Source organism: Oreochromis niloticus, linkage group LG9, assembly GCF_001858045.2.
Source record: "Oreochromis niloticus isolate F11D_XX linkage group LG9, O_niloticus_UMD_NMBU, whole genome shotgun sequence".
Lineage (NCBI taxonomy): Eukaryota > Metazoa > Chordata > Actinopteri > Cichliformes > Cichlidae > Oreochromis > Oreochromis niloticus.
This window is the reverse complement of record NC_031974.2, coordinates 28,369,954-28,394,407: the sequence shown is the minus strand read 5'-3', so window position 1 is coordinate 28,394,407 and position 24,454 is coordinate 28,369,954. Positions and strand designations below refer to the sequence as shown.

Sequence of the window (24,454 nt, the reverse complement as noted above, 5' to 3'; positions counted from 1 at the left end):
GTTCTGCTTTGATCAGAGTTGTGAACGTGAGCCAAAGTCAGCACTCTGAAAGTGATCGGGATTGCAAGGAGATGGGAACGTGGCAGAGGAGTGTTCTGGGATTTGCTTTAAGGGCTAACTTATCTTTGTGGACCTGATGAGAAACGGGAGGACAGCGAGCAGTGAGCGGCTGAACTCTGGACAAGGAAATGGATCCCTGTCCCACAAGCAGGCTAGGACCAGGAAAACTTCACACAACATCTTGCTATTGTGCCACACTCTAGCTGGAGTGGGTTTTACTGCATTGTGTGTTACTTAGCCTCTATTTCTGTGAGACGGGGTATGCGGCAAAAAAAGAAGAAAAAAAAATTCTGCACTTTCAATTTATCCAGCACAGCCTCATGGTGAGATCATTTCAGCTGCTATCAGTTGAAATTAACTTGCCCTATTTTCCAAGAGTGATACATTCTCTGTATTTGAAAAAAGATTTGTCAGTGACAGGCGTGCTCTTAAAAACTGACACAAAGTGACTCGTTAGAATTGAAGTTTAATATCTGTGGGTGTGCGTCTGCTCGTTTGTCATGGCGTTAACCTGCAAAACAATTATTCCGTCCCGCCTTGAAGCACACATCAACGCTCTCGTGTCACACATTAGCATGTGTTCATGAATGTCTGTCTGTATGAGATGTGTGTAAACATGTATGTTTTCTTTCCACCCACATGTGGCTACACATGCATGTAAATGCTTCCCTGGTGTGCGCTTTGAAGCGGACACATTTCACAGGTGACCTCCCTGCGGAAGACAATGAAACAGAAAGGGATGGGAGGCTCTTAGAAAAGGGCTAATGAGCTGGGTGGAGGAGCTGTGGGGAGGTCCGCTGGGACGAAGAGCCGGGAGACAAAGGGATGCTAAACACCCCATAACCCTTTAGTGACTTAGTGAGTCAGAGGAGCAGGAGGTATTGCTCTTGGCCATCTGTGACCCTTTTTTAACATACAGCACAGACACAATGTAAATGAAGCCCACAGGTTCTCACTGACTAACGAACAAAACAGTCTCTTTTTTCCTGTGTGTCATTTTGTATTTGTAGTTAAAGCAATTCTTTGAAATGTTTTGAATATGAATAGAAATGAAAGCTCAAGTAATTATGCTAATTATTCTGAAGTATAATCATTATAATTACCATGCAGTGATGTTCTTGGATTAGGACTAAAAATATATTTTTTTTCTTTTATTTAATTTGTTTTCTTTGTTTAAATGTTCCATCCATTCATATTCTTCACATGTCACAGGGGGCTGGAGCCTATCCCAGCTGCCATCAGGTGAGAGGTGGGGTACACCCTGGCCAATCTATTGCAGGGCTAACATTGAGAAACAGGCAATCATTCACCCTTATCTGCAATTTAAAATCATCAATTAACCCAACCCCACTAACTGCAATTATTTGAACCATGGGAGGAAGCCAGAGGACCCACAGAGAACCCACGCAAACCCGGCCAGACACTGGATTCAAACCCAGGATCTTCTTGCTACTCATCGCTCCACCGCATTTAAATGCTCCACATTTTTGTACTGATGAAGAGAAACGTTTCAAGTTTACCACCACATATAAGAAGAGGATGTGTAATAATGAACTCCATGTTTGTTTCATTGTGTTTCGATGGAATCTGAAAGACTTTAGAAAATCTGTTTCTCATATACAGCTGAGCCAGGAAACTGAAGTAAGATGCTCGCAGTTGTTCTCCTTAGAGTAAGAATGAGAAGTGAGCTGAAGAATCTGGAAGCAAAAAGAAGAGATCTGTTTTAATTAATGGCACAGAGGCTAACTACTGAAGACCTAAACCTCTGGTTTGGTTTATTGAATTATTTTGATCATTTAAAAAGTGGGATTGTAATTTGGCAACAGAAGCCATCCCAGTGGTCATAAAGTAAGGGTGAAAAACAGATGTTCCGAACACAGTTCCTTTGTCTTGGGTGAAATCAATCACAGGTTTTTCTTAAAACTCCATAAATATGTCCGCGTTCAGAAAACAGAAAAAAACAAACTGCATATTGAGCCTGCACGAAGATGCCATATTTCAGCTACAACAGGCAGAAACGAGACTGCTGAATGTCCTTCTGGTGCTGAGACGACACCGGGGTCAGCGCAAACAAACTCCCTCCTCTTGCCGTCTGTCATGAGGTTACGGACATTTACCGTTTTATCCATTTTTGCATGTCACAAAGTGTAAATGACTTTGTTGCTCGGTGAAGACCTCAGCGTGTCTGTGTTGCTTTAAGTGTGACACAAGTGACCTGCAGGACATCTCTCAGCCCAGCTCAGGAAGCAATAAAGCAGTCAACAAACTCACACACATGTACACACACAGACACACACACATCTCCACATGATTCAGCTGTCTAGCTAAGGCTTTATTGGGATCCTAGCAAAAGTAATAATAGGAATCAAACTGGTAGCTCCTTCCCAGCAGTGCTGAGTGGAGACTTTTACCACTCTGAGCACTTCACACTTCATTACCAAAACACTGTCTTCACCATTTAGCGTTGCAATAATTGTTGTAATAATTAGCCATAATAAGCTCTGGATGATATTAGAAACATATGAGCATTTTTATGACTAATATTCTCAGCGACTGTGAAACAGAACGCCCACTCCTCAGCAGTTTAAAGACCCACCTTGGGCGCTCCATCGCTCTCCCTCTCCGCACTGCGAGCGTGAGTATGATTAAGAGTTGACATAACTAATAGCCTCTCCACTAACGCAGGTAGGGAGAGGCAGTTCAGAGTCTCCTAAGGACCAATGGGCTTAAAAGTGCTTTCAGCTTGCTAATGATGAGCTTGCTATCCCAACATCCTCTCTGCTGAGTGTGTACTCAGCTCAGAATCTATGCTGAGAGGTGTTATGCACAGCTGGAGTGGACCGCTGCCAAAGCAAGGTTGAGTAGATCTATGATAGGTGATGCAGACACAAACATACATTTGCATGCAAAGCCTGGAAGTTGGGAAAAAAATCCAAAAATATTTGCTTATTTTTGTACTTAATTAAAAAAAAAAAACTGTCATTCTCATTTAGGGTTCTCAGACTTGCTACCAAGTGTTTTTGTCAGTCCTGGCCTTCATAGATCTACTTGGCAGCATGAACTTAGAAAAATGATTATATTACCACATCTTCCATCCCATCAATAAATGCCTTTCTTTTGCAGGAATTTGGGAAATTAATACAGATAACTCGATTGTAACACTGGTAATTTCCTCAAACAGACATTTGTAAAGCAGGGGCTGGACAACATAGAATACAGCTCTGGCTGTATTAATGTTTTGTTGAATCAGAGCTGAATAAATGTTGTTCTTGTTCAGTGTTAGCGGAGAGGATAAGCCTGTCATGACAAATGTCATGATGATGGATCATGTTATAGCACTGCAGAGGATGAGAGAGAAACAGAGAGCCTTAAAAAAAGGCTATTTCACCACCTCTTCCAGGAGTAATATATAAAAGAGAGAAAAAAAGAAACAAACAGAAAATTCGAGCTCTCTGGATGAGAAATTATGGGTTGTTTCTTAACAATTTCATTGCCTGTAATGATAAAATTCAGTGAGGGATTGACTGTGTTTCTTACATTTATTCTACCCCACAGTTTCCTTTGAGCAGGAACCAGCTACAGAACTAAGTGCTGGAGAGGGATATAAGCACTTTCTTTTGTTGCTATAACACCTTGTAGCCCATTTTCTTGTAGCCCTCATCTAATTACATTACCGGCACTGAGATGCCCAGCTGTGCACAAGACATCTTTCTCTGCAACACCCACAGGATCAGAAGTTTTCATCTCACTGCCCTGCCCTGTCTAACTCCATCTTTGTTATTCAGTAGTTATATGCTTGCTAAATAAGAAATGACTACATACAGGTTCTGTTTATAACCAGAAACGTGGCACAAGCCCTGACAAGCACTGGTAATATGACACGCAGTCTGAGGTTGGAAGGTGCCTCTCATCATGAGTCACCAAAGGTTGACTGAAATGACAAAGAGGATGATTGCATAATCTGAGTTTGCAATGAAAACCATGCTTATGGATGCCATATGAGCTGCAATTTCAACACAGTTCAAATAATGAATTTAACATTACAGCCACGGGAAAGTATGAAAAGTGATGTTTTCCATGTATTTGCAACCTGTATTCTAATATGCCTTAGGAAAATATACTGTGAAATTACCTTAAATGATCTAAAAAGTCCTGCTATTATCATCATCATCATCATCATCATGTAGCATGCTATACTTTATTTAGCAAAATCAGTGGCATTATGTTTTTTTAAATGCAGGATCAAATGACTTCTATAGAACCAGAACACAGACTTTTGGTTTGGAAGTGTAAACTAGTTGTTATATACACATCCTTCATGTCTCTGTGATGTTGAGCACAATTTAAACCAATTACAGTGAAAAACAAAACAAAAGGGATTTATAAAGGCACATACTGTACAAAGAAGCAGAAATCCATTCATTCATACAAATATAGCATGAATGGATTAGGTTTAATATTTTTCAAAGGACTCAGATTTAAAAGTTAATGGGGTTTTTTTTAAAGGAAAATAAACGTGGCATGAGTTGGGAGGCGTAGGTGAGCTAGCATGTTGTAGAATACTGTCCTTGAAGACATTTTCCCTTTTTTTGCCCGTATCTCAAAATACACTTTTCAATGAAACTAAAATATTTTAAAAAGTTGTCATCAGTCACTACTAAACCATAATTTAGGTCCTGTTTTTGCTCCATGTAAGCTAAAGCTCAAACGATGAATGAACTGCAATTCTATTTTCCTCTGCAGGATTGAAATCAGCAGATGGAGATGACGTGAGCTGGGTTAACCACCTGACAGGAGCAGTCAGCTGATGCACGCTGCGATTCTTCTGATATCAAAGTCCCAAGATCGCACTGCGTCACCCGCTCACCACTGAGGTGAGAGATTGAAGGTGGCTGTGGTGCGGAGAGAGTTGGAGAGAAAGAAGGCAGATAACAGAGATAAATATCTGTTCCTCGTATCACACCGAGCTGCACAGGGTCCCAAACTTAAACCTGGTAGTTTATCTATAATGGGCAATCACAGCCTTTGGAATTCACCCAAACCCACTGGGAGGGCCCCTGTGACAGAGGGCGCAGGCCACTTCTTAAGCCTTAAATCTAAGATGGAGATCCAGTGTTTTGTGTCACGGAGTGTCCCCCTCTCTGCTGTGACTTTTACATGGCCTTGGCTGGTGGCAGGGAGCCTCCTCAATGGCAGGCCACTAAGCCAAATTGATTAGATGAAAGCACTCTTCTTTGAAGGTGTCAACCCCCCACCTCCACCCACGAGCAATTTCTCTAATGGCATCCAGGCAACCCTGTCACTGCAGAGCCTCGAGGACCAAGACGGGCAGAGATTCAAAAGATTCAGCAGAGGAGCGGGTCAGTCGAGGAATGGACAATTTGTCATTACACTGCAAGTCTGACTTGGCAGGGGGGTTGAAAGTTGTAAAGTGGTCACAGTGGAAATGGAAAAGAAAAAGTTATCCATAGATTTTTCACTTTGAGCTGAACAAAAAATAATGCCAGTGGGTAGGGGGTGGGGGTGGGTGGGCAGTCTTGTAATGGATCAGTGCAATCACTGTGATCTTTTTGTTAGCCTTTTAAAGCCACTCCACATCAATGTCAGTGTACTTTTAACCACTGTCAATAACACTTGAGCTTCTCCCATTTCCTGATTGTGTGTCCTAAACAAGTGCTGTGGACTTTCTATAAAAGCCTAAAAATAAAAAACACAGTAAAGTCAAGTTCAAGTCAAGGAAGAAACACGAACGGGATGTCCGAGTGTGTGTGTTCAGATTTCAGAGATAGCTTCATAGACAAGTGTCTTAATCTAATTGCAAAATGGAATTGCAATGATCAAAAAAAAACCATGCAGACACGTGTCGTGTTGAAAGTGATCCATCCTTGTTGCTCAAGCCCAAACAGCAAAGCTGCCTGTTCAGATAAAAATTCAGTTGCTGTCAGATTAATGCAAAGGAATGCATGCTTCAGTCACACATGTAAGTTTTCCTTGAGCTGTAGATACACACTGCTCATAAAACATCTGCTCTCAGTGGGGAAAAACACCATGCTGGACATCTATACTGATATGGACAGGGTAATGTGTTAGGGACAAATTAATGCCACAAAAAGCCACAAAAGGCTGAATTTAGACACCCAAAAAATCAAAGGGAAAAACTGATGTGGCAGACATCATCATTGCAACAACTAAAAATGATACTGAGTAGTTTGAATGACCCCTACGTGCTTGCATGCAACATCGGGGCATGCTCCTAATGAGACGGTTTGAGGTGCAACTTCATGAGATGAGCAGAAATGTTTCAGAGGTTTTCTATTGGATTTAGGTCAGACGAGCTCAGGGACCAGTAAATGGTATCAATTCTTCCATATTCCATGAACCGGCTTCATACTGTCACCACATGAGGCCGAATATTGTCATCCACCAGGAGGAAACCAAGACCTGTCTGCTAGTAAAAAAGCTCACTTTCATTATCTTTGGCCTTAAAGAGCTATTAAAACACTAGCCCCCAATTTGTAGCAACACCAGCATCACTGAGGAATGTGTGTTTATTCATATGAAACTTTCGAAAATAATTTTAAACATGTTTAAAACTAAAGCCAACAAACTTCCAGCAATACAAAGTCAGCTCCTGGTTCAAATCACTGAACTGTAGAGTGAAACTCTTTGAGTAACAGAGAACAGAGCATTCAATTTCGAAGCAAGCGCCATTAAGATCCGATGTTAATTTAAAGTTTCAGACAGTTTCTTACTTCTGAAAGATTAGAATTTAGTGCGAAGTAGAGGCAGAGGCAGCTCCGGCATCCGTATAATTACGGGAAAATTACATTCATTATTGTAATTTACATCTCATCTCCAATCCAATTATTAACAGTTTGACCTGCATGGCACATGTTAGCATGGAAATCTAAAATGGGCTCCCGAGGCGGTGGCAAGAGGAGGGGTGGAGAACGGAAAGTGAAGCAAGAGGTAGAGTTTTGGGACTGTGGGAGATGGAGGAAGGAAAAAAAACAATCAATATGGCTCTAAAAGATGATGATTTTAAGTAGCCATAATTCTCTGCCTCAGAGCACAGCTGCCAAGGGTGCTGCTGCTACACTTTGATGCCTGATTTGCAATAATGCTGCCAGTAATTCACTCATCTGCATCTCTGGAGGGACCATCAGCTGTCTGTTTATCTGACTGACCATGTACATGCGATGCCAGTCAGCCTGACGCTTAAAACAAGTTTTGAGACAGCAACTTATAAAAAGAGTTGATGTGCATTACATACAACCTCCCAGGAACTAATAGGCTGTGTAATAGAACCCTGTTTGCAGTTTCTTGGTGAAGCGTCCCCTCACCGCTGCAACAAACAATACATGTCATTTGCTTCACCAACCTGATGACCTCTTTTCTACCATCCTTCTTCATCATCTTGTCATGTTCTCCAAACACTGCTCTTCATAGAAGTAAGGCTCATTTCAGGAGACGTTATGTGCAGGAATCAGTTTTTCTGCTTAACCACAATCTAAGATTAGCTATTTATGCAATATTATGCAAAAAACATGCTTTAGAGCATGTTTGCGTAGGCGAAGAAAGCTTTCACGAACTCATCTCATACCTATGAAAAAGATCACCAGAAGGTCAAACAGGTCTTCACAGTTTAATTCATTACTTTATGATTATGTTCAACAATAATATCTAAAAAGTTTTTCCATGAGATAAAGAAGGTAAGAACTCCGTATCAGATATAGAACAACACTGAGAAAACACTTTGTCTTCTGTGTAATTCACATGCAAGGCTTTGGAGGGCAGAAATAAGGTCCACACCCCACCTTTCACCATGAATACTTCATAATGACTGCATGTTACAGTATAGTTACAGTCAAATTTTATAGTTTGTATCTACTGTAAAGAAACAGAGCAATATACAACCACTCTGCAACACTGAGAGAGTTTAAATACAGTTCTAAAATGTATTTTCTCTTAAAAAAAGTTCAGGAGTTAATAGTTTTTCAAATGCAGGAACTTTGATGGCTAGGCTACCAACTGGAAGTGCCTCGATGCATGTTCAATCATCCTGAATGCTGCGTTTTCAGTCATTATTTGAGATATTAGATGACCTAAAATTACATACAGGTGCGCTGAAATTTTGTCCATTTCTTTTCATATAGTGTTTCCACTGAAATATTGATATATTACACTGATACTCAAGGTTGATTAAATAAAAATAATCTCTATCTCAGTCAGACATAAAACACGATTAGGCAGAACAGCGATGTCCATCTCAGTCGCTGTATTTAAGATAGCGGTGCAACATGAGGCTTCCACAAACAGACATCTGCTCCCATGAATTTTTAATGGATTCATTTTAAGTTTGTGGGAATGCTTTAGTTTGTTTAAAGATGTAATGACACACTAATCAATGTATATGAATGAGGACAGTATTTTTTTTTTTCTATTAAATAAAATGTAAACAAGTGATACGTTTCACTTTAGTTTTCTTTCACAGATTCAAATGATTTAAATTACACTTAAATGAGCAGTTTGATCCAAACGTGCTAATTTTAAGTCGCTCTTTCAACACGCGAACAGTGTTCAAAGCTATAAATGAGTAGGGGAAAATCGTGGTGGTTTGTGTGAAGCTTTTTGACAGCAGGTCAGACAGCATCACACGCACCTGCTTTTTCCACACTGTGCCTCTGGTTCACTTTCAGACTGCAACCATTCTCACGTCATTTCCATAAATCTTCACATTCTATCAGGTTGGAACGAGCTTTTATGTCAAAGCAGAAGAGTAAAGTCAACTGTTCATTCATGTGCATGAGTGTGTCAGCCGGCGCCTATATGTGCGCTTTGGCTTTGAACGTCTTAGATGTCCTTTGAAGTTTAAGACAGCTCTGCATCAAGCTCGCTGGTTCCACTTCACAAAATGTGAATATGTGGACACAAGCAACATCTGACTCACCGACTTGAGCGTTGCCATTTCCTGATTGTGTGTGCCACGTGTGAGTGCGTGCACGTCCATCTTGCTCTGGCATGTGTGCTTTTGCTCATGCGTGACCGAGTAACCCACTGCGTCTCAATTCCTTCCGTTGTCTCGGTTTCTACCTGTCTGTCTAACTTAGTGCAATGACATTCCCAGGACACCTTTCGAAGTCTCGACAGACACTCAACTCTGAATAATACACCTGGAGCATGTCAAGTAAATCACACTCTGGTCAGATTGGTGTCAGTTAGAAAAAGTTTACTTTTTCACGTCTGTTTGAGTCAGGATCTCACAGCCCTGTTACAAACAAATTAATAACATTACTCACATTACTCCAATCCAGAACTGAATGGATGTGTTTTGACAACCTGTGGTCACCTTTATCCAACACTGTGTCAGCCAAGGTGATTCAGAACAACAAAGCATAGCATTACCTAAGCAACACAGATTTTTGGGGGCTATAATTTAGTAGCTGAATTTCACACCACAAAATAAGCAGATACCCAAGGAGCTGAATGTAAGCATCAGTGCAGACCACGGTCTGAAATTATTACCTTTTGTTATGCTTGGCTTCCCAAGTAACTTTTAGCTTTCAGACGTCAGCTTTCATGTGCCTGACCTTTAAAGCTTTGCATTTTGAATGTCTGCTAGTGGCATACATTTCCTGCTCGTTCTTACAAAAGCACAGCACCAGGCCTCGAGGTACTAGTCATACTGATGATAATTTTTCTCTTCTTTGCATCAGAAGGCTACTTTCTCTTTTTTTATACTGTACCACTCAACAATGCCAACTACCTTTTGCTTCAAGGCAAAAAATTTACTTCACGCTTCCAAATATTCCAGTCTACAGCTCAAGAACGTTTCACTGGACATGTGATTGGGTCAAGTAGACCTGAGAACTGTGTATTTTTTTTAAACAGTTATGAATGAATCAATAATAAAGACAGGTGATAATAACAATGAGTGGTGATGTAAATGTTGATGGTGGACTCACTGGATAGCAGAGCAGATGGGGTGACTTCAATCTCACTATTCGCCTGGTAGGGCTGGAAGGCTGATGCTGAATTAATCTCACTGGCGAAGGGTTCTGGGCTTTGTGTACCTGTGGAACTGGCGCTGGTACCGTCGCCTCCATTGTGTGGATCCTGCTCTTCATATATTGCAACCAGCTAGACAGAGAGGAGAAGAAAGTATTTGTATGTTAGCACGTGCTTTGAAGAAAAAAACGAGCAAATAGATGGTGCCGATGTCTAGGCAGATGTGCAGACAGACAGACAGATAGATAGATAGACAGATGTGGAGATGGATGTATGTCTAGATAGATGTCCAGATAGATGTCTAAAATGATGTCTACATGTCTAGATAGATCAATACATGTCTAGATAGATGTCTATATGTCTAGATAGATAGATGTATAGATGTCTAAATATCTAGTTAAAAGAGTAAATAAAACTGCCAAACTGCCACCATGTGAGCATGCTTCTTATTCAGCTAATCTACTACTTTTTCCCATTCACAGATATGCACACACTCACTTTCTCTACAGTTTAATCTTGCAACATCTGCAGTCATGGAGCATGAGGTGCTCAGGGTTGCCAAGTTAGGCTCCCACAGCGAGCAGCTGCTCCATTCTAACATAGGTGATACGTTGCCACATTTCCCAGGCCAGATAGGAAGAACTCCTCATAGCATCCCATAATTATCTGAGTCTAACACACACCGCTGATTACTACAGCCAACAAAAGAGCAAGAAAAAGACCTCATTTAGGTTAAAGTAAAAAAGACAATCAGCTGGGGAAAAAAAAAATCAGACTGGCCATTGCCAACTGACCACATGTGTCAAAGCTCTACTTAATACTCGTGGACTGAGAAGGATGCACACGGAGAGAGAGATGAAAGAGATGAAAGATGCCCAAAATGCTGCACAAACTGCAGTCGTAAAGTGAAGGTACCAATGCCAAGTTGCTTTCATTGCCAGCACAACCTGTTAATAAACCTCTCTCAGGGAGATTAACCTCTCAATCCATCGAGACAGAGCAATCAGGCAGCGGCAGAGCGATAGAGACCGTGCGATACAGGAACAATAGCATGTATATTACAGACATAAGATGACTCCCTTTTATGTTTTGTGCTTCCTCCAGGTCTGTGTAATGGAAAGCTGTGAACGTGGAGGGAGCAAACAGCTACTGTGTATCCCATATCGTATTTGTCTGAAGGTAAAAATAGCACAAGCGTTTTTCTGTGTATTTGCTGTTTTTCATCACCCCAAGTGCAGGAAAATCTGCATATAAACAAGTTTAGAAGCCCCTGCTCTTCTTTTTGATTTAATTCATTCATATGCAGGGGATGATGCTCAAGCGTGCATGTGTTTGTGTCTGAATTTATGGCTCTCGGTGAGTATGCCCATGTGGTTTACTGTTGCCGTAATTCACCACACAATTAAAGCAAACTGTTTTGTTTAGGGTGTTTTTTCCCCTTCCCCTCTCTCTGAAATGTTTCCTTGCATCCCAATGCCATTCCTGAGACACACTCCATCACTGAAGGATTTCTCCCATTTCGCTCTAATCGTGTTCCATTCCGATGCTGAAATTACATTCCTCAGGTTGTAAGGGTTTATCACAAATTTACTTAGTGCAAAAGAGAGGCAATCAGAAAGGGGGGAAAAAAAGAAAGAAAAAAGGCCTCAATATTACAAATCAGGCAGTTTGAGGAGGTAATATCGTGGAGGTTTGCTCACTGGGAAGTGTGATTATTAAGCAGGCAAGAAAAGCTGCTTTGCTTTGTGTTGAACTGCAAACACAGTTAATAGGCAAAAACGAGGATAAATATTGATCAGTGTGCCATTCCTGCAATCTGAGACTATTTTTAGGGGGGGCTTCTTTGAATGAATTGTTTAAAATTCTGCTCCGCTGGCTCATTTTTTGAAGTGTTAATGATGAGCAGGCCAGCTATGCGAAGGACCAGAGGCAGCTGTGAACACAAACAAAAGTAGAAGGGCCGTCTCCAGCGGCATTTGCGCCGCCCCAGCGTACAGTATGCGCGACTGCATGACTCATTAACGACAAAGCAATCAAGCCTCCCATTCATGTTTCTGGGAGCATTTAGCGATCCAGCAAGCCTTCTCCCTGCCAGCTGCCCATTTGAGAGAAGTGGTGAATACTGTTGTTGGTGTTGTGGAGAAGTATGATTCATTTTTAAATACACCCCAAATCCCCCCTAATTAGGTCCACTTTGCAGTGACGCACAGTCTTTCACCAGACACTCTAGAGCACTCTGCTGGTATCAGACACGTACAACTAAACTCATTCACACACTCTCCGTTTCATAATCAAATGGGTCCGCATTTATCCCGCATTCAATATTTATGGGCTCTTGAAAGTGCTCGTTCCTCCCTTCTACCCGAGAAGACATGTAAAGTTCTTTTTTGTACACAAGCTGAGGGCAGAAGCATCAAACTACTGTAGGTCGTCCAACTTATAAAGCCAAAAATAAGAAAAAAAGAAAATGCAGCAACTGGCTGATTCCCAAACTAGCAGACACATCGTTTGCTTTTTGTCGTGTCCGTTGTGGAGCTGATCTATTCAATGATACTACATTCCATTAACCTCCTAAGACCTGAACTCTTTCAGGGCGTGCATTTTTAATTTCTCTTTGATATTTGGGCTGATTGCGACCCGATGAATGTAAAAACAAAGAATTACCAGATTTTTTTTTACCTGACTTTTGTTTCTAAGAAAAATGAGAGCCACATATGAGGACATTCGTCTACAATTTCGATAGGACAGTAGCAGTATAATGTCCTTGTAAGTGGATATCAGGCCCTTGTAGAGCAAAATTTAGTATTTTGGTCTAAATAACCCAAAATGTGATGTCCACACATGTGGACGCCAGGTCCTAGGAGGTTAATTCTGTAAGTAGAGTACAGCTTTAAAAAAAAGGCTTTTTCAACTATCTGACCTCAGACGGATGCAGCTGGCACATCTGTGTTTAGTTTCAGTCTTTAGCAGCGATGGTCATGATATCACAATAAGACCATTGTTTTTTTTTTTAAACTCTACTTTCTGCATTGTGTTTACCTGCAAGGCTGCAACTCCCATTTCTTTTCCAGAAAGGTCGAGAATTGCTTATAGTCAGCTGTTTGAGCTGTGACCAAAAAAAAAGTTAAAACTACAATCGAAAGGTAGAAGAAGGAGCTGGCAAACGGCCTAACCTGAGCCTTTGTTTGACTTACACGGTTATCATCAGTACAAAGTGTCTTTGGAGTACCCAATAAAGACTCCTCGCCTTCCTCCCTCTGTGCGAGGCCTTTCCAGCGCCACCGTGTCCTCTGTCTGTGCTGTGGAGAATGGGACACACTTGGCCAGAGGGAAAGCTGATGCAATTCTTGCTGTTGACGGGACAGAGCTCAAGCGGCAATGCATTGAAAGCCATCACAAAAATGCTTTTCCTCCATCTGGGAATTGGTCACAGCCACTTTAGAACTGAGACGATTTCACGTTTCACTTTTCTTTTTTTTTTATTCTCACACTTTCCCCCCTGTGGCTGCCGTACAGCGGCCATGGAGTTGCATTTAGAAGTTCAAAAAAAATAAGAGGAAAAAGTTTTTTTAGCGATGAAGCACAGACGGGAACAGCATGGCTAATTGTCAAGTGGCGTGACAGCTGAGGCTGAGGATTCAGAACAGATAGGAGGGAAGAAGGAGGGAGGCTGGAGAAGAATTTTAAAAAGCCCCTGAAAAACAAGATGCTATAACCTATCATAAAACAGACTTTTATATGATAACCAAAAGGGTAGGGAGAGAGGAACGAGAGAAGGCGAGCACATTACAGGATGTGAGTTGAAGAAATGTTCCAGTTTCCAGTCTCAGGATAAACTCTGGAGCGATTTGAAAAACCTATTTAGCTCCTACCTGCTTCAGTTGACAGAAGCGAGGGAAAGAAAAGAACTGAACTGAGTCTTATTTCATGGGCCTCTCTCTCTCTCCAGTAGGGAGCTGCAACACTGCCGCTACCTTAAGCCCCCGGAGCAAGGCTGACACTCATCCACTCTCAGCTGGTTCCACTGACTGTCACAGCAGCTGCCAATCAACCGCTATCTACCTGGATGCCTGAGGGCTGCTGGAGAGAGGCAAGAGCAGGGGATGGCGAGAGATGATGATGAAGGGGGCGAGACGAGGCAGAGGATAGGAAAAGGGAAAGAAAAGAGAGGAGTCGGATGAAGCCGGGCATTCTCTGCAGTCTGGGTAGAAGATGTATTTGGAATTTAGAATTTCCATATCTGTAACACAGAGAGCACGGAGACAGGGCACAGAGAAAAGAAAAAAAAACAGAATCTCAGGGAAGCCTTTCATGTTGGCCTCCTTTGATCTCTATCCAGCTTTTGGCAGCAAGGTGGAGAAGAAGAAGAAGAAGAGATGGAAAGGAAGCGGCTGAGGAGGGAACGAGGAGCTGTTTTGACAACCAACCCCCCCCCTCCCTCCCAAAACTCCCAGATACATCCTTCTACCCACCCACACACCCCAGCACCTCTGATCTGTCATAAAGCCCGGGCATTAGGAGTGGCACTGGTACAAAACAGCCGTCCCAAGCGCTCACAAAGTCAAGACAACAGAGGTTATTAGAAGTCACGGGGCAGCACTCGCGGTGCCAGTGAAAACATGTAATACCTGCACTGCAATGCTCTGACGCTAATCCATATCTGCCACGGCAGCTTTTTTACAGCCCAGTGGAAGGGACGCCTGACATGAGTCAACCGGCGACAGCCCCCCCCCCCGTCCGCTCAATCCACACCTTCAATTAAAGAGCACATCTGAAGTCATGCCAGCCTGCAACCTGCTGTGAATATTTATTGCTGTAGCTAAAAAGTCTCCCCTTAGAGGAGAGATTATTTATTCATTTGTCTTACTTTTTCCCCCCCTTCCATTCACATCACATCCAAATGGTAAAATTCAATGTGGGTCTAACAAGTACTGATTACTGCTTAAAGAATAGGCACATTTGTCTCCTGCAGTTGGATGTGAGCGTGTGGATGTCGCTCCGTGGAAATTTCTCATATTTGTTATGAGATGAACGAGGGAAAGATTAACACTTTGCTCAGTGCATTATTCAAAATGATAAATGAATGGATGCCGCGTTGTTATGCAATGTCTGCAGTAAGTCATATATACTGCCTCTGATAGCACAACACCACACACCCTCACACCCACACAAACAGACCAGGTTTCATCTCCCCTCCCTATCATTTATCATCATTTTATTGCAAGGGCACCAGGGGCGCAAAGTTATTACGGGTACAGTAGTGGTGGAAACTGTGAAAGCCACTTACTCCACCAGAAACTCCAAGGACTCGAAACTTGTTGAGTAATAGCTACAAGGCACCATCCCTCATCCACGCGCCAACCATCTATCCATCCACCTGTCCATCTACCGTTCACCTCACTTGACACGCTCATTCAGTCATGAATCCCGCACGCATCCATCACAGCGTACACTTTTTGATCATGTATTGGCATGCACACAGATCTTAATACACCAATGACGCATCTTTCGCTGCTGAATCGGTGTCTTCGTTTTCTCATTTGCCTTAATGTACTCATCTAAGAGAACATGTGTCATGGTTTTGGGCTTGGATCTGAGCTAACCCATTCAAAGTCCAAAGACACACAATAAAACAAATTAGCTGAAGCATTAGATGAACAACTCCCATGTTTTGTTAAGCAAAATTATTAATGGAGTCTGGCGGAGGGTAATGGCTTCATTTTCTTCTTGTAAAGAGCGTACACTTAAAACGCTATTGATTTCTAGTGGCTAAAATCCGTTTTACTGTCTGCTGCTGCCAGTGTCCACAGCAGTATAATACTTTTGTTTCTGTGCTTTCTGTGCTTGTGGGGCTGGGGGGTGCTTACCGCCAATTTACTGTAGGTTACACACTGACTGACACTGAAACTAAACACAGAAACTAAACTATCCCAAAATAAATGGAAACAGGCTACCTAGTTATTATATCATTATAAAATACAGTTATTACTAATTAAAAATGCAAAATAGTTTTAAATGTTTTATGACTGGTAAATGAACTGGTTTTTATTTAGCGCTTTTCCACTCTACCTGACCACTCACAAGAACTTTTATTTCTATGCTTCCTAGCTAACATTCACCCACATTCATACTCCAATCGATGCATCAGAAAGCAACAGGTTGGCAGGCGAGGGATCGAACCACCAACCTTCCAATTAGTAGATGACCTGCTCTACCTCCTGAGCTACAGCACTGAAAACTGCACCGGTGCCAAACTCCCAAAAATGATGCAACCCGCAAAACAGAAATTGTTTTATGACATTTTTTCCCTCCTCATGTCTTCTGACTGTTTTTCTACTAGGTTTGCATTTGATTACAGTCAGTGTCACTACTGGTAGCATGAGGTGACACCTATTTTGTGTGAGGAGAAAGAGGATGAGAACTGCCAGAGTTACAAAATGACCTCCAGCAGGAGGCAGATGTCTCTGACTAAACACAGAAACACACTTCATCTGGTTGTCCTTAGGGTCGGATATCCTCTATTGGGCCAAGTGCTCACTGTTTGGCACTATGGAGCCTGATTGGCATTTCCAATAAAATAGCAGAATTAGCATGTCCACCACTGGAGCCCTGTGCTTTTCACAGACGGGAGCAGGTTCACCCTAAGTGACAGACGTGAAAGGATCTGAAGAAGCCGTGGAGAACGTTATGCTGCCTGCAACATCGTTCAGCGTGACCGATTTGGTGGTGGGTCAGTGACGGTCTAGGGATACATGTCCATGGACAGACATGCAGACCTCTATAAGCTAGGTAAAATGAAATCCTTGGACCCATTTTCAGGCCCAATTTCTCTGCAGGTTGATAAAATTTCCATCAAATGAAATGGCCTCCTTTTATTCCTAAAACATTACCCAGTCAATAATAGTGAAGATATCCAACATGACTTTTTCCGATTGAGATCTGATGTGTTTTCAAGTGTTAACTTTTTTGAGCAGTGTGTTTTGTTTACAGTCTTCTCCCCTAACCTTGTTTGCCATCTTGGGCGTTTGCTTTGAGGTTTGCTTGTCTTCTTCTAACACTTCTCCTGGTTTCTGCATTTGCGTCTTTTAATCGGGACCCCTTCATAGTGTGACCTTCACTTGTAACTTTTTTTTAATGAATGACTGAAGGCAGCATTGTACTTGCACAAACCTTCCTCCTCGTATGCCAGAGTTCTCACACAGCTTTCAATATTTAATCTTTTCCCCCCGTCCATTATTTCTCACACACACCGTGTGTCGAGCAAACCAACAAAGTGCTTAGTCCTGTAGTTTTCCTGCTTATTAAGACCATCAAATATTCAGGGAATAAGTCTCCAGCACTCTGGCCTGCCATCACTAGCACTCCAAGTAACCCTCAAATGGCACCCTGCAGCGCTTTAGAAACATATGCATATTTCAGGTGCTGTCACATGGGGTTGATACAAAGGGAAGAAGCTCCCCAAGGGCTGACTACGGCAAGACCTGAAATGATGACACACACCTCAAAGCGAATGTAACGTGTAAAGACGGTGCAGCACAAGGATGAATATCACCTTCAGTTTAATGTTTTGCACCCTCAATTGAAATTTGAATAAAAATATGAACTTCAAATACTTGTTAGGCTTAAGATTATTCAGTTGCAGTAAACATTAAAGCTTCACCAAGACTCACCACAATGGGCATTAAGTTACATGTTACGACACAAGATTATCAGCTTTCGGGAAAAGAACAGTCAATTTTGCTCCAGTAGCAGACCTGCACAACACAAACATCCTTTCTCACTTAACGCAGTGGTGACGCGTGAGGGCAGAGGAGGAGGGTGGTGGGAACGAAAGGCGAGGGCGAGTTTGTATGCCAGTGTGCAGGAAGATGACAGGCTTAAAGAAAAATAATCCCTAAACAAGCAGACGTAAGCCCCGAGATTGGTTTACGCCGCCATACTGGCTAAAAACATTAAGTCATCATTTCTTTCACTTTTTAAAGGAAAGTAGCTCGACAGGTATTCATGACTTGAAGGGGGAAAAAAACCCCACAAGGTGGGAGGGGTGTTGAAGTGGACGAAAAGGCAGAGAGAAAATATACAGAGCAAGCAAAGTTTAACCAGATTAGAGACTCATCCCTTTTCAAATCCACAAGGCTAAATTCCCGTCCCTGCCTTTGAAGTTTTCCTCCGCGTTGGGGAAAATGAATTCACACATATCGGGCCGCCATGAGTGTGAGAACTACCTACGCAGTGCTGACTGAAGGGAAAAATTCCTACGACACCCCCGATACGTTCTTCCGTGTATATTAATACCTCATAACCCTCTGGTCGCATGTTTCAATTCAACACCATTCAAGTCTGGGAAATAAATAACACTTGTCTGAAGGCGCACACACACACACACACACACACACACACACACACACAAAGGTCTTTGCTGCACATCTCTGCGAGTGGAAAAAAGAGAAGCAGCGAGGAGGGAGCAATACAGAAGGAAAAGTGATGACATATTCATGAAAGCAATTAGGGTGGGTGTCCATAAGAAAGCAAGAAACACGATAAGCATCTTATGGGTTGAATTGCCATCAATCACCTGACACTAATTAACACTGTGCAGACACATGAAATAATGCTGAACTAATCTTGTTCCACCAGCCAGATACACTCTTAAATGTTATCATATTAATTATCCTATTCCAGTCTAGGTAAGTGGAAATCTTTGCATTTTAGAGACGTTTTTTTCTTTATTTTACCGAAACTTCACAAATGCACAACTATTCTTGTTCCGTTGCTTGGGCTCCCATTTGTTCCTTTATAGGAGATACTTAGGCAGGCTGCACTCAGAGCACACGCTGTACCCAAAAATAGTTTGTGGAGTCTAATCATTTGTTTATTGTATCCTGTATCGATTTTCTTGCCTTACTGTATTCATTTTGCTGTCTAAACAGAGCGGCTGAGGGCACCTTCAGGTGTTACGCCCTCAAACTGGTCTTAAAGAAATCAAATCAATGCAATGAACCTAGCTGCTCTCACAGTCTTCATCCAGCCCACCCCCACCACTCCGTGCACATGCCCAATCTAATAATGCCTTTCCTCCCCAGCCTTGATTCACATGCAAAACAACAGCCAGACACTCTGTCTGGGGGGTGCACTCACAAATACACACACACACACACACACACACACACACACACACACACACACAGATAGAGTTATGTGAGCACACATACCTGCCAAAACAAACTGCAGATACACAAAAGCACAAAAGTCTCAGTTTATATATTAGTATTCTTCTCCCAAAGCATTAGAAAAACCCATAGTCTAACAGTGCCTTTCAGAGGGAAGTGCCCTTCAATCTTTCATTGGTTATGCACAAAGCTAGGAGGGAGTAATTAAAAACTCTACATCCAGGGACCTCGGCACACACAGAGAGAGAGAGGACCAAGAGAAAAAAGGGAAAGCTTCAAACATTTCAGGCCTCCCTGGTGAAAAGAGATGGAAGGAATGAGTAGTAGAAAGTGGAGTGGAGCAGACAGAGAGGGAGGGCCTTATCCTTGACAAGGCCATACATCCTCTGTAGTCAAGGCGGATGGAAATCAGGTAGTCATACCTTTAGCGAGGCCAGAACCAATCATTAATCAGAAAGATTTCACTTTAGGTTTGTCATATCATATACGCTTGTCCTAAGTGCTTAAGGTATTATATGTCACAGCAAATTAATGAAAACATCTAAAATCTTTGGCTCTCAGAGCATGACATCAATAGTTACTCATGTGTTGGAGAGATGCAGTGCTTTCACTGTAACTGCACAGGAAATATTGTGATTGGACAGGGTGCTTCTGACACACATTTCCAAACATACTAGTTGTCTTTCGGAAGCATACAATATTTCTATTTGTGCACAATAACAGAATAATTTAAGAAAAATCAAACATTACCAGGGTCAACATTATTAGCCCACTGTACAACCGACCTTCTAATTGCACAGTGCTACAACTTTGTAATGCTCAAAGCTTGCAAAATCAAGCTAAATCGGAAGGTTAACTTCCTGTTTACACACAGTATAATAACTTCAATCAGGGTTTGAACTGTCACTGGAAAAAGCATCATGCCGAAAACTAAAGAAATCAGTTTAAACTTGAGAAAAAGAATTGTTGATGCTCACAAAGGAGGAGATACAAAGTTATCAAAGCGTTTCCAAGTGTCAAGAACTGGAATGAGAAGTATCATTAGGAAATTCAAAGAGAGTCACACAGTACAGAGCAAGTCTGGCAGAAGTAGGAAGCAAAAGATTTCAAAGACTCTGGAAAGAAAACTAGTGAGAGATGTGTCTAAAGACACCTGAACAACTTCCAAGACACGAGCGCATGAGTTAGCCAAGTCAGGAATCATAGCCTCAAAGAAGACTAGATCCCTGCACGGGAATGGACTGCGAGGCTGCAGACCAAGAAAACCTCCACTTCTGCAGAAGAGGATGATCTATAGAAAGATTCTGCATACTGGAAGTGTTTCTGTTGGTTATATGAGATGAAACTAGAGCTCTTTGTACACAGAGATGCTACTTAAGTTTGGAGAGAGAGGGGAGACGTGTACAACCCAATGAAGATGGTCCCCACAGTGAAACACAGTGGTGGGGAATTTCATCATAGTGAAAGGAATCATGAAGAAAGAAGGATTTGTAAAGATCGTGAAAGAAAATCCAGGAAAAAAATGGGTCTTGGTAGTTCCTCTGTCAACAACCCAAAATGTACCGTGTTCTTGGTGAAGAGGTGCCCTCAGAAAACCAAAGTGAATGTTATTCACTTGTAGCCTGCACAAAACCCTGATTGAATCCCATTGAAAATCTGTGGGGTGAACTGAAGACCAAGGCCCAGTAGACCTGGAAGAGCTTGAGAGATTCACCAAAGAAGAATAGGCTGGGCTTGCTCAGGAGACATGTGTGAGACTTCTTGAAAACTACAACAAATGACTGCAGGCTGTTATCAGGCAAACAGAACACACAAGTGACTATTATCATCAGGGGGGCTAATAATTTTGACCCTGGAAGTTTTTGTTTCTGTGTGCAAACTAAAATAAGAATCCAAAATAAAAACTAGGATGCCTGGAAAAGCTGTATAAAACATTCTTTGCTGTTTATCAGAACTTGAGAAATCCTTAAAAAACTGAATTTTCATAGAGAACGTTAACAATCCTGTCGTCGTCTGAACATACATATGTATAGTGGCTATGTGAGCCAGCATTCAACATGACAAGAAGACTGAGATTTATATACAGTTTTCAAATTAGGGTTTTTGCATCGCTCTCGGGTGGTCTTCACCCAGTCACCAGGGATGGCCTCAGGTGAGCTGCCTAATACCCTGAGGCCATGGACCAACAACAGAGGCTGTGCATGTGCACAGACTATTTTGCATGCAAAGGTAAGCACTTTGAACCCACATAAAGTAGACTTCAAACCAAATGCCTCAATGTGCTTAACTGCTGAGAGCAGAAATTACGTGGAATGCATTATATACACAAAAAATAATTTCATGTGCTTTGTTTCTCCAAGCTGTTCACTCAACTCACATTTAATGATAATGAAATTTAAGGAAAGGTATTGTTGTAAAAAGGCAAGACACTGGTTAGTAAAAAACTAACTAAATAAATAACCTAAATTTAATTTCTAAAGCACCAAATCACAACGGTCACCTCCAGGCACTTTATACTGCAAGAAACTGACCCACTGGAGACAAAAGCCCAAGAATCAGAAAATGCCCTATATGCAAGTACTTGGTGACGTTGGGTAGGAAAAACTCCCCTTCAACAGGAAGAGAACCATGCTGAGGGAGGGGCAGTTGGCCAGTGAAAGGGAAGATATAAAAGAGGAACACAGAGAGAAAAGCACAAAACACAAACATCCAATCCGTCATCACAAATCATGTGTTTAAATTAGTAATAAACCAATAAAATTGCTAACTGGATATCAATTTGATACTTTGTAGTTTAAATGTGCGACAAACTGTGTAAAACTGCATTATTTGTAGAAAAGCAAAACTGAAACGTTCTCATTAAATCTTATATATCCAGGGTGCTACGTTAAAATAGACTGTTACTTACAACTCAAGTGTAAGTATCCACACAAGGGTAATCAATCAACTTGTTGAAATATCTTCTGTGCTTCTGAAGGGAGCCTTTTAAAGCCTCAGAAAGTAACTCAGTGATGCCATCGGGGTTACATTGAGTTGCCTTGGATACTAATATAGTGAGGCTGCATTCCTAACTTCGCGTCTGTGTTCACCAGTGCGAAGATCTAACAAGTTGTGCTGTCCATTATGAAAATGTAGGACCTCAGTTTTTTCCAAGCGTGACCCAAAGTACAGACTAAACTCTAAGATATGATGAAGGTTTTTACTTCAGAAAACCTCTGCTATCACCTTCTAAACACTAAACACTCTAAACACTCATAATATAATACGTGTCTCTCAAATATGAGGCCAGCCACATGCACATTTTATAAAGCACAGCAAAGGAATCCAGACAGTGCCCTAGTGGAGACTCATATTTATTTCTCTATCAAAAAGACAAATACAAGCCAGGACTGGCAGACAGGAAGAGACACTGGAACGCTGCAGGACCTTATACCACACACACTTACCATCTCCCTCACAATAGTTACCATAGCCCTACCTAGCTGAGAATCTGCCAGTGTCCTGACACTATGCTAGTCAGCTTGTCAGTCAGTATGGCAGATGCTCAGCCCATAAATACATCAGCCACTCAGCAGTTTAGTAAGCCAACAAAACCCAACTATTCACTAAGTAGGTAAGCCAAACATTCGGGGTGTTATCTAGTAAATCAGCAACAAATATACCAGTGAACTGTGAACCCGCCAGTCAGTAAGCCAACCAGTGACCCAATCGCCCAGGCAGCCAGCAAGGAGGTATCCAAGTGCAGCTTAACAACCCACTATTGGCAATGAACTGAACAGACATTGAGCCAACACCCGCACACGCATACACTTAGACACACAACTAGCCAGTGGGGACAGCACTGTCATTATCTGCCATCTGCAGGCCTGAGTGGCCTTAGCCTGGAGGGGAGAGGAAGCAAAGAGGAGGGAGATGAAGCAGGGAGAGAGGATGCTTGTCCGTGTGTGTATGTTCTTGTGTGTGTCTGTTTGGTGGTGGTGGTGGTGGTAGTGGTGGTGGAGGGGCTAAATACACAATGTGAGAAGAGACACACTCTCAATAACACACCGAGACAAACAGGAAGGCAACAAAGGAATGGCTCTGTGCCCACCAGCGAACATACAAGTCTTGTTTTTTGTGTACAACCACTGCATCTGAAAAAACACCACCGCGAGTGTGTTTGCATGTGTGTGTGTGAAGCTTACAAGGCTGGTTATCACGTGTGTCTACCTCACCAAAAATGGCCTTAACGTGATACAATTCTGAAGCATTTATGCATTTATTAATATTGTACTTGTTTGTGTGAATAGCTGTGCATTAATAATCGAGAGTTCTGCAAAGGTAGAATCCTTCTACAGGAAATGCAGAATGTAAGAGGTTGCTATCTGAAGATTTCAAGACCAGCGAGAAAACTCAGTGCAGAAGCTTCAGACTGAATAACAAGGACACAGGCTGCTGAGATTTTGAGATTGTTTTTCTGCTGCTTCTACCTTTCCCTGCTGTTTCCGTGGCTCCGGCCAAGCGCATCGCCTTTACAGAGCTCTGCACCTTCACGGAAGGTTGTGGAAAAAGCGAGCGTGTATATTATGGCACGATGAAGTCAATTTTATGTAGAAGTCTGAAAGAGAAATCTTGAAGGCAGAGACGATGAGAGGACTGTAAGATTGAAGAGAAAGAAAATACATGTAGAAAAACAGCCTATCAGATGCACTGCCAAAGATGTGTGTGTCTAATCTGCTTCCTCTCAAAAGACAGGTCAGCACACTATTTGTCAAAAATAAACTAATACTGACAGCTTTTGGCCGTTTCATAAACACTGCCACATAAAAACCCTGACAGCTAAGAATAAAATCAACTCACTGCATCAATGTTTGCTTGGAAAAAACCCATGCACCGTGCAAGCCGAACTGACAATCCAGCTGTCTCGCAAATGCCAAATCTATTCGCTCAAGCTTCAAGACAAACCCTCGAGTCAAACATATGAAAGAGTAAAACCGTTTCATTTTGTAGCCCGTCATCACAAAGGTGAAACTTTTCCGCAGGTCCCCCCAATTCGCACTGTTTTGTCTCCTAATAACCTTTTGAGCAGACTTCTAGATCTAAGCTCATCCTCTCTGTTCTTCCCAACTCCAGGTTAGAGTCTTTGCAAGGCAGCTTGTGCCCTCTAGTGAATGCCACACTCCAAACCTTACAAGTTATTATACTCTCTTTCCTCTGCTCACTTTTTCAGCACACAC

At 42.0% G+C, this 24,454-nt stretch overlaps 1 protein-coding gene across 3 annotated transcripts in view; it reads right to left on the bottom strand.

Moving 5' to 3' along the window:
* The window catches only part of LOC100702913 (partitioning defective 3 homolog), a 346,275-nt gene that overhangs the window by 226,101 nt on the left and 95,720 nt on the right, over window positions 1-24,454 (bottom strand). For all 3 annotated transcript variants that reach the window (XM_025910173.1, XM_025910174.1, XM_005471661.4), the window contains exon 3: window positions 10,026-10,200. In XM_025910173.1, coding sequence (XP_025765958.1) covers window positions 10,026-10,200 — 175 coding nt within the window. The remainder of the gene's footprint in view (window positions 1-10,025; window positions 10,201-24,454) is intronic.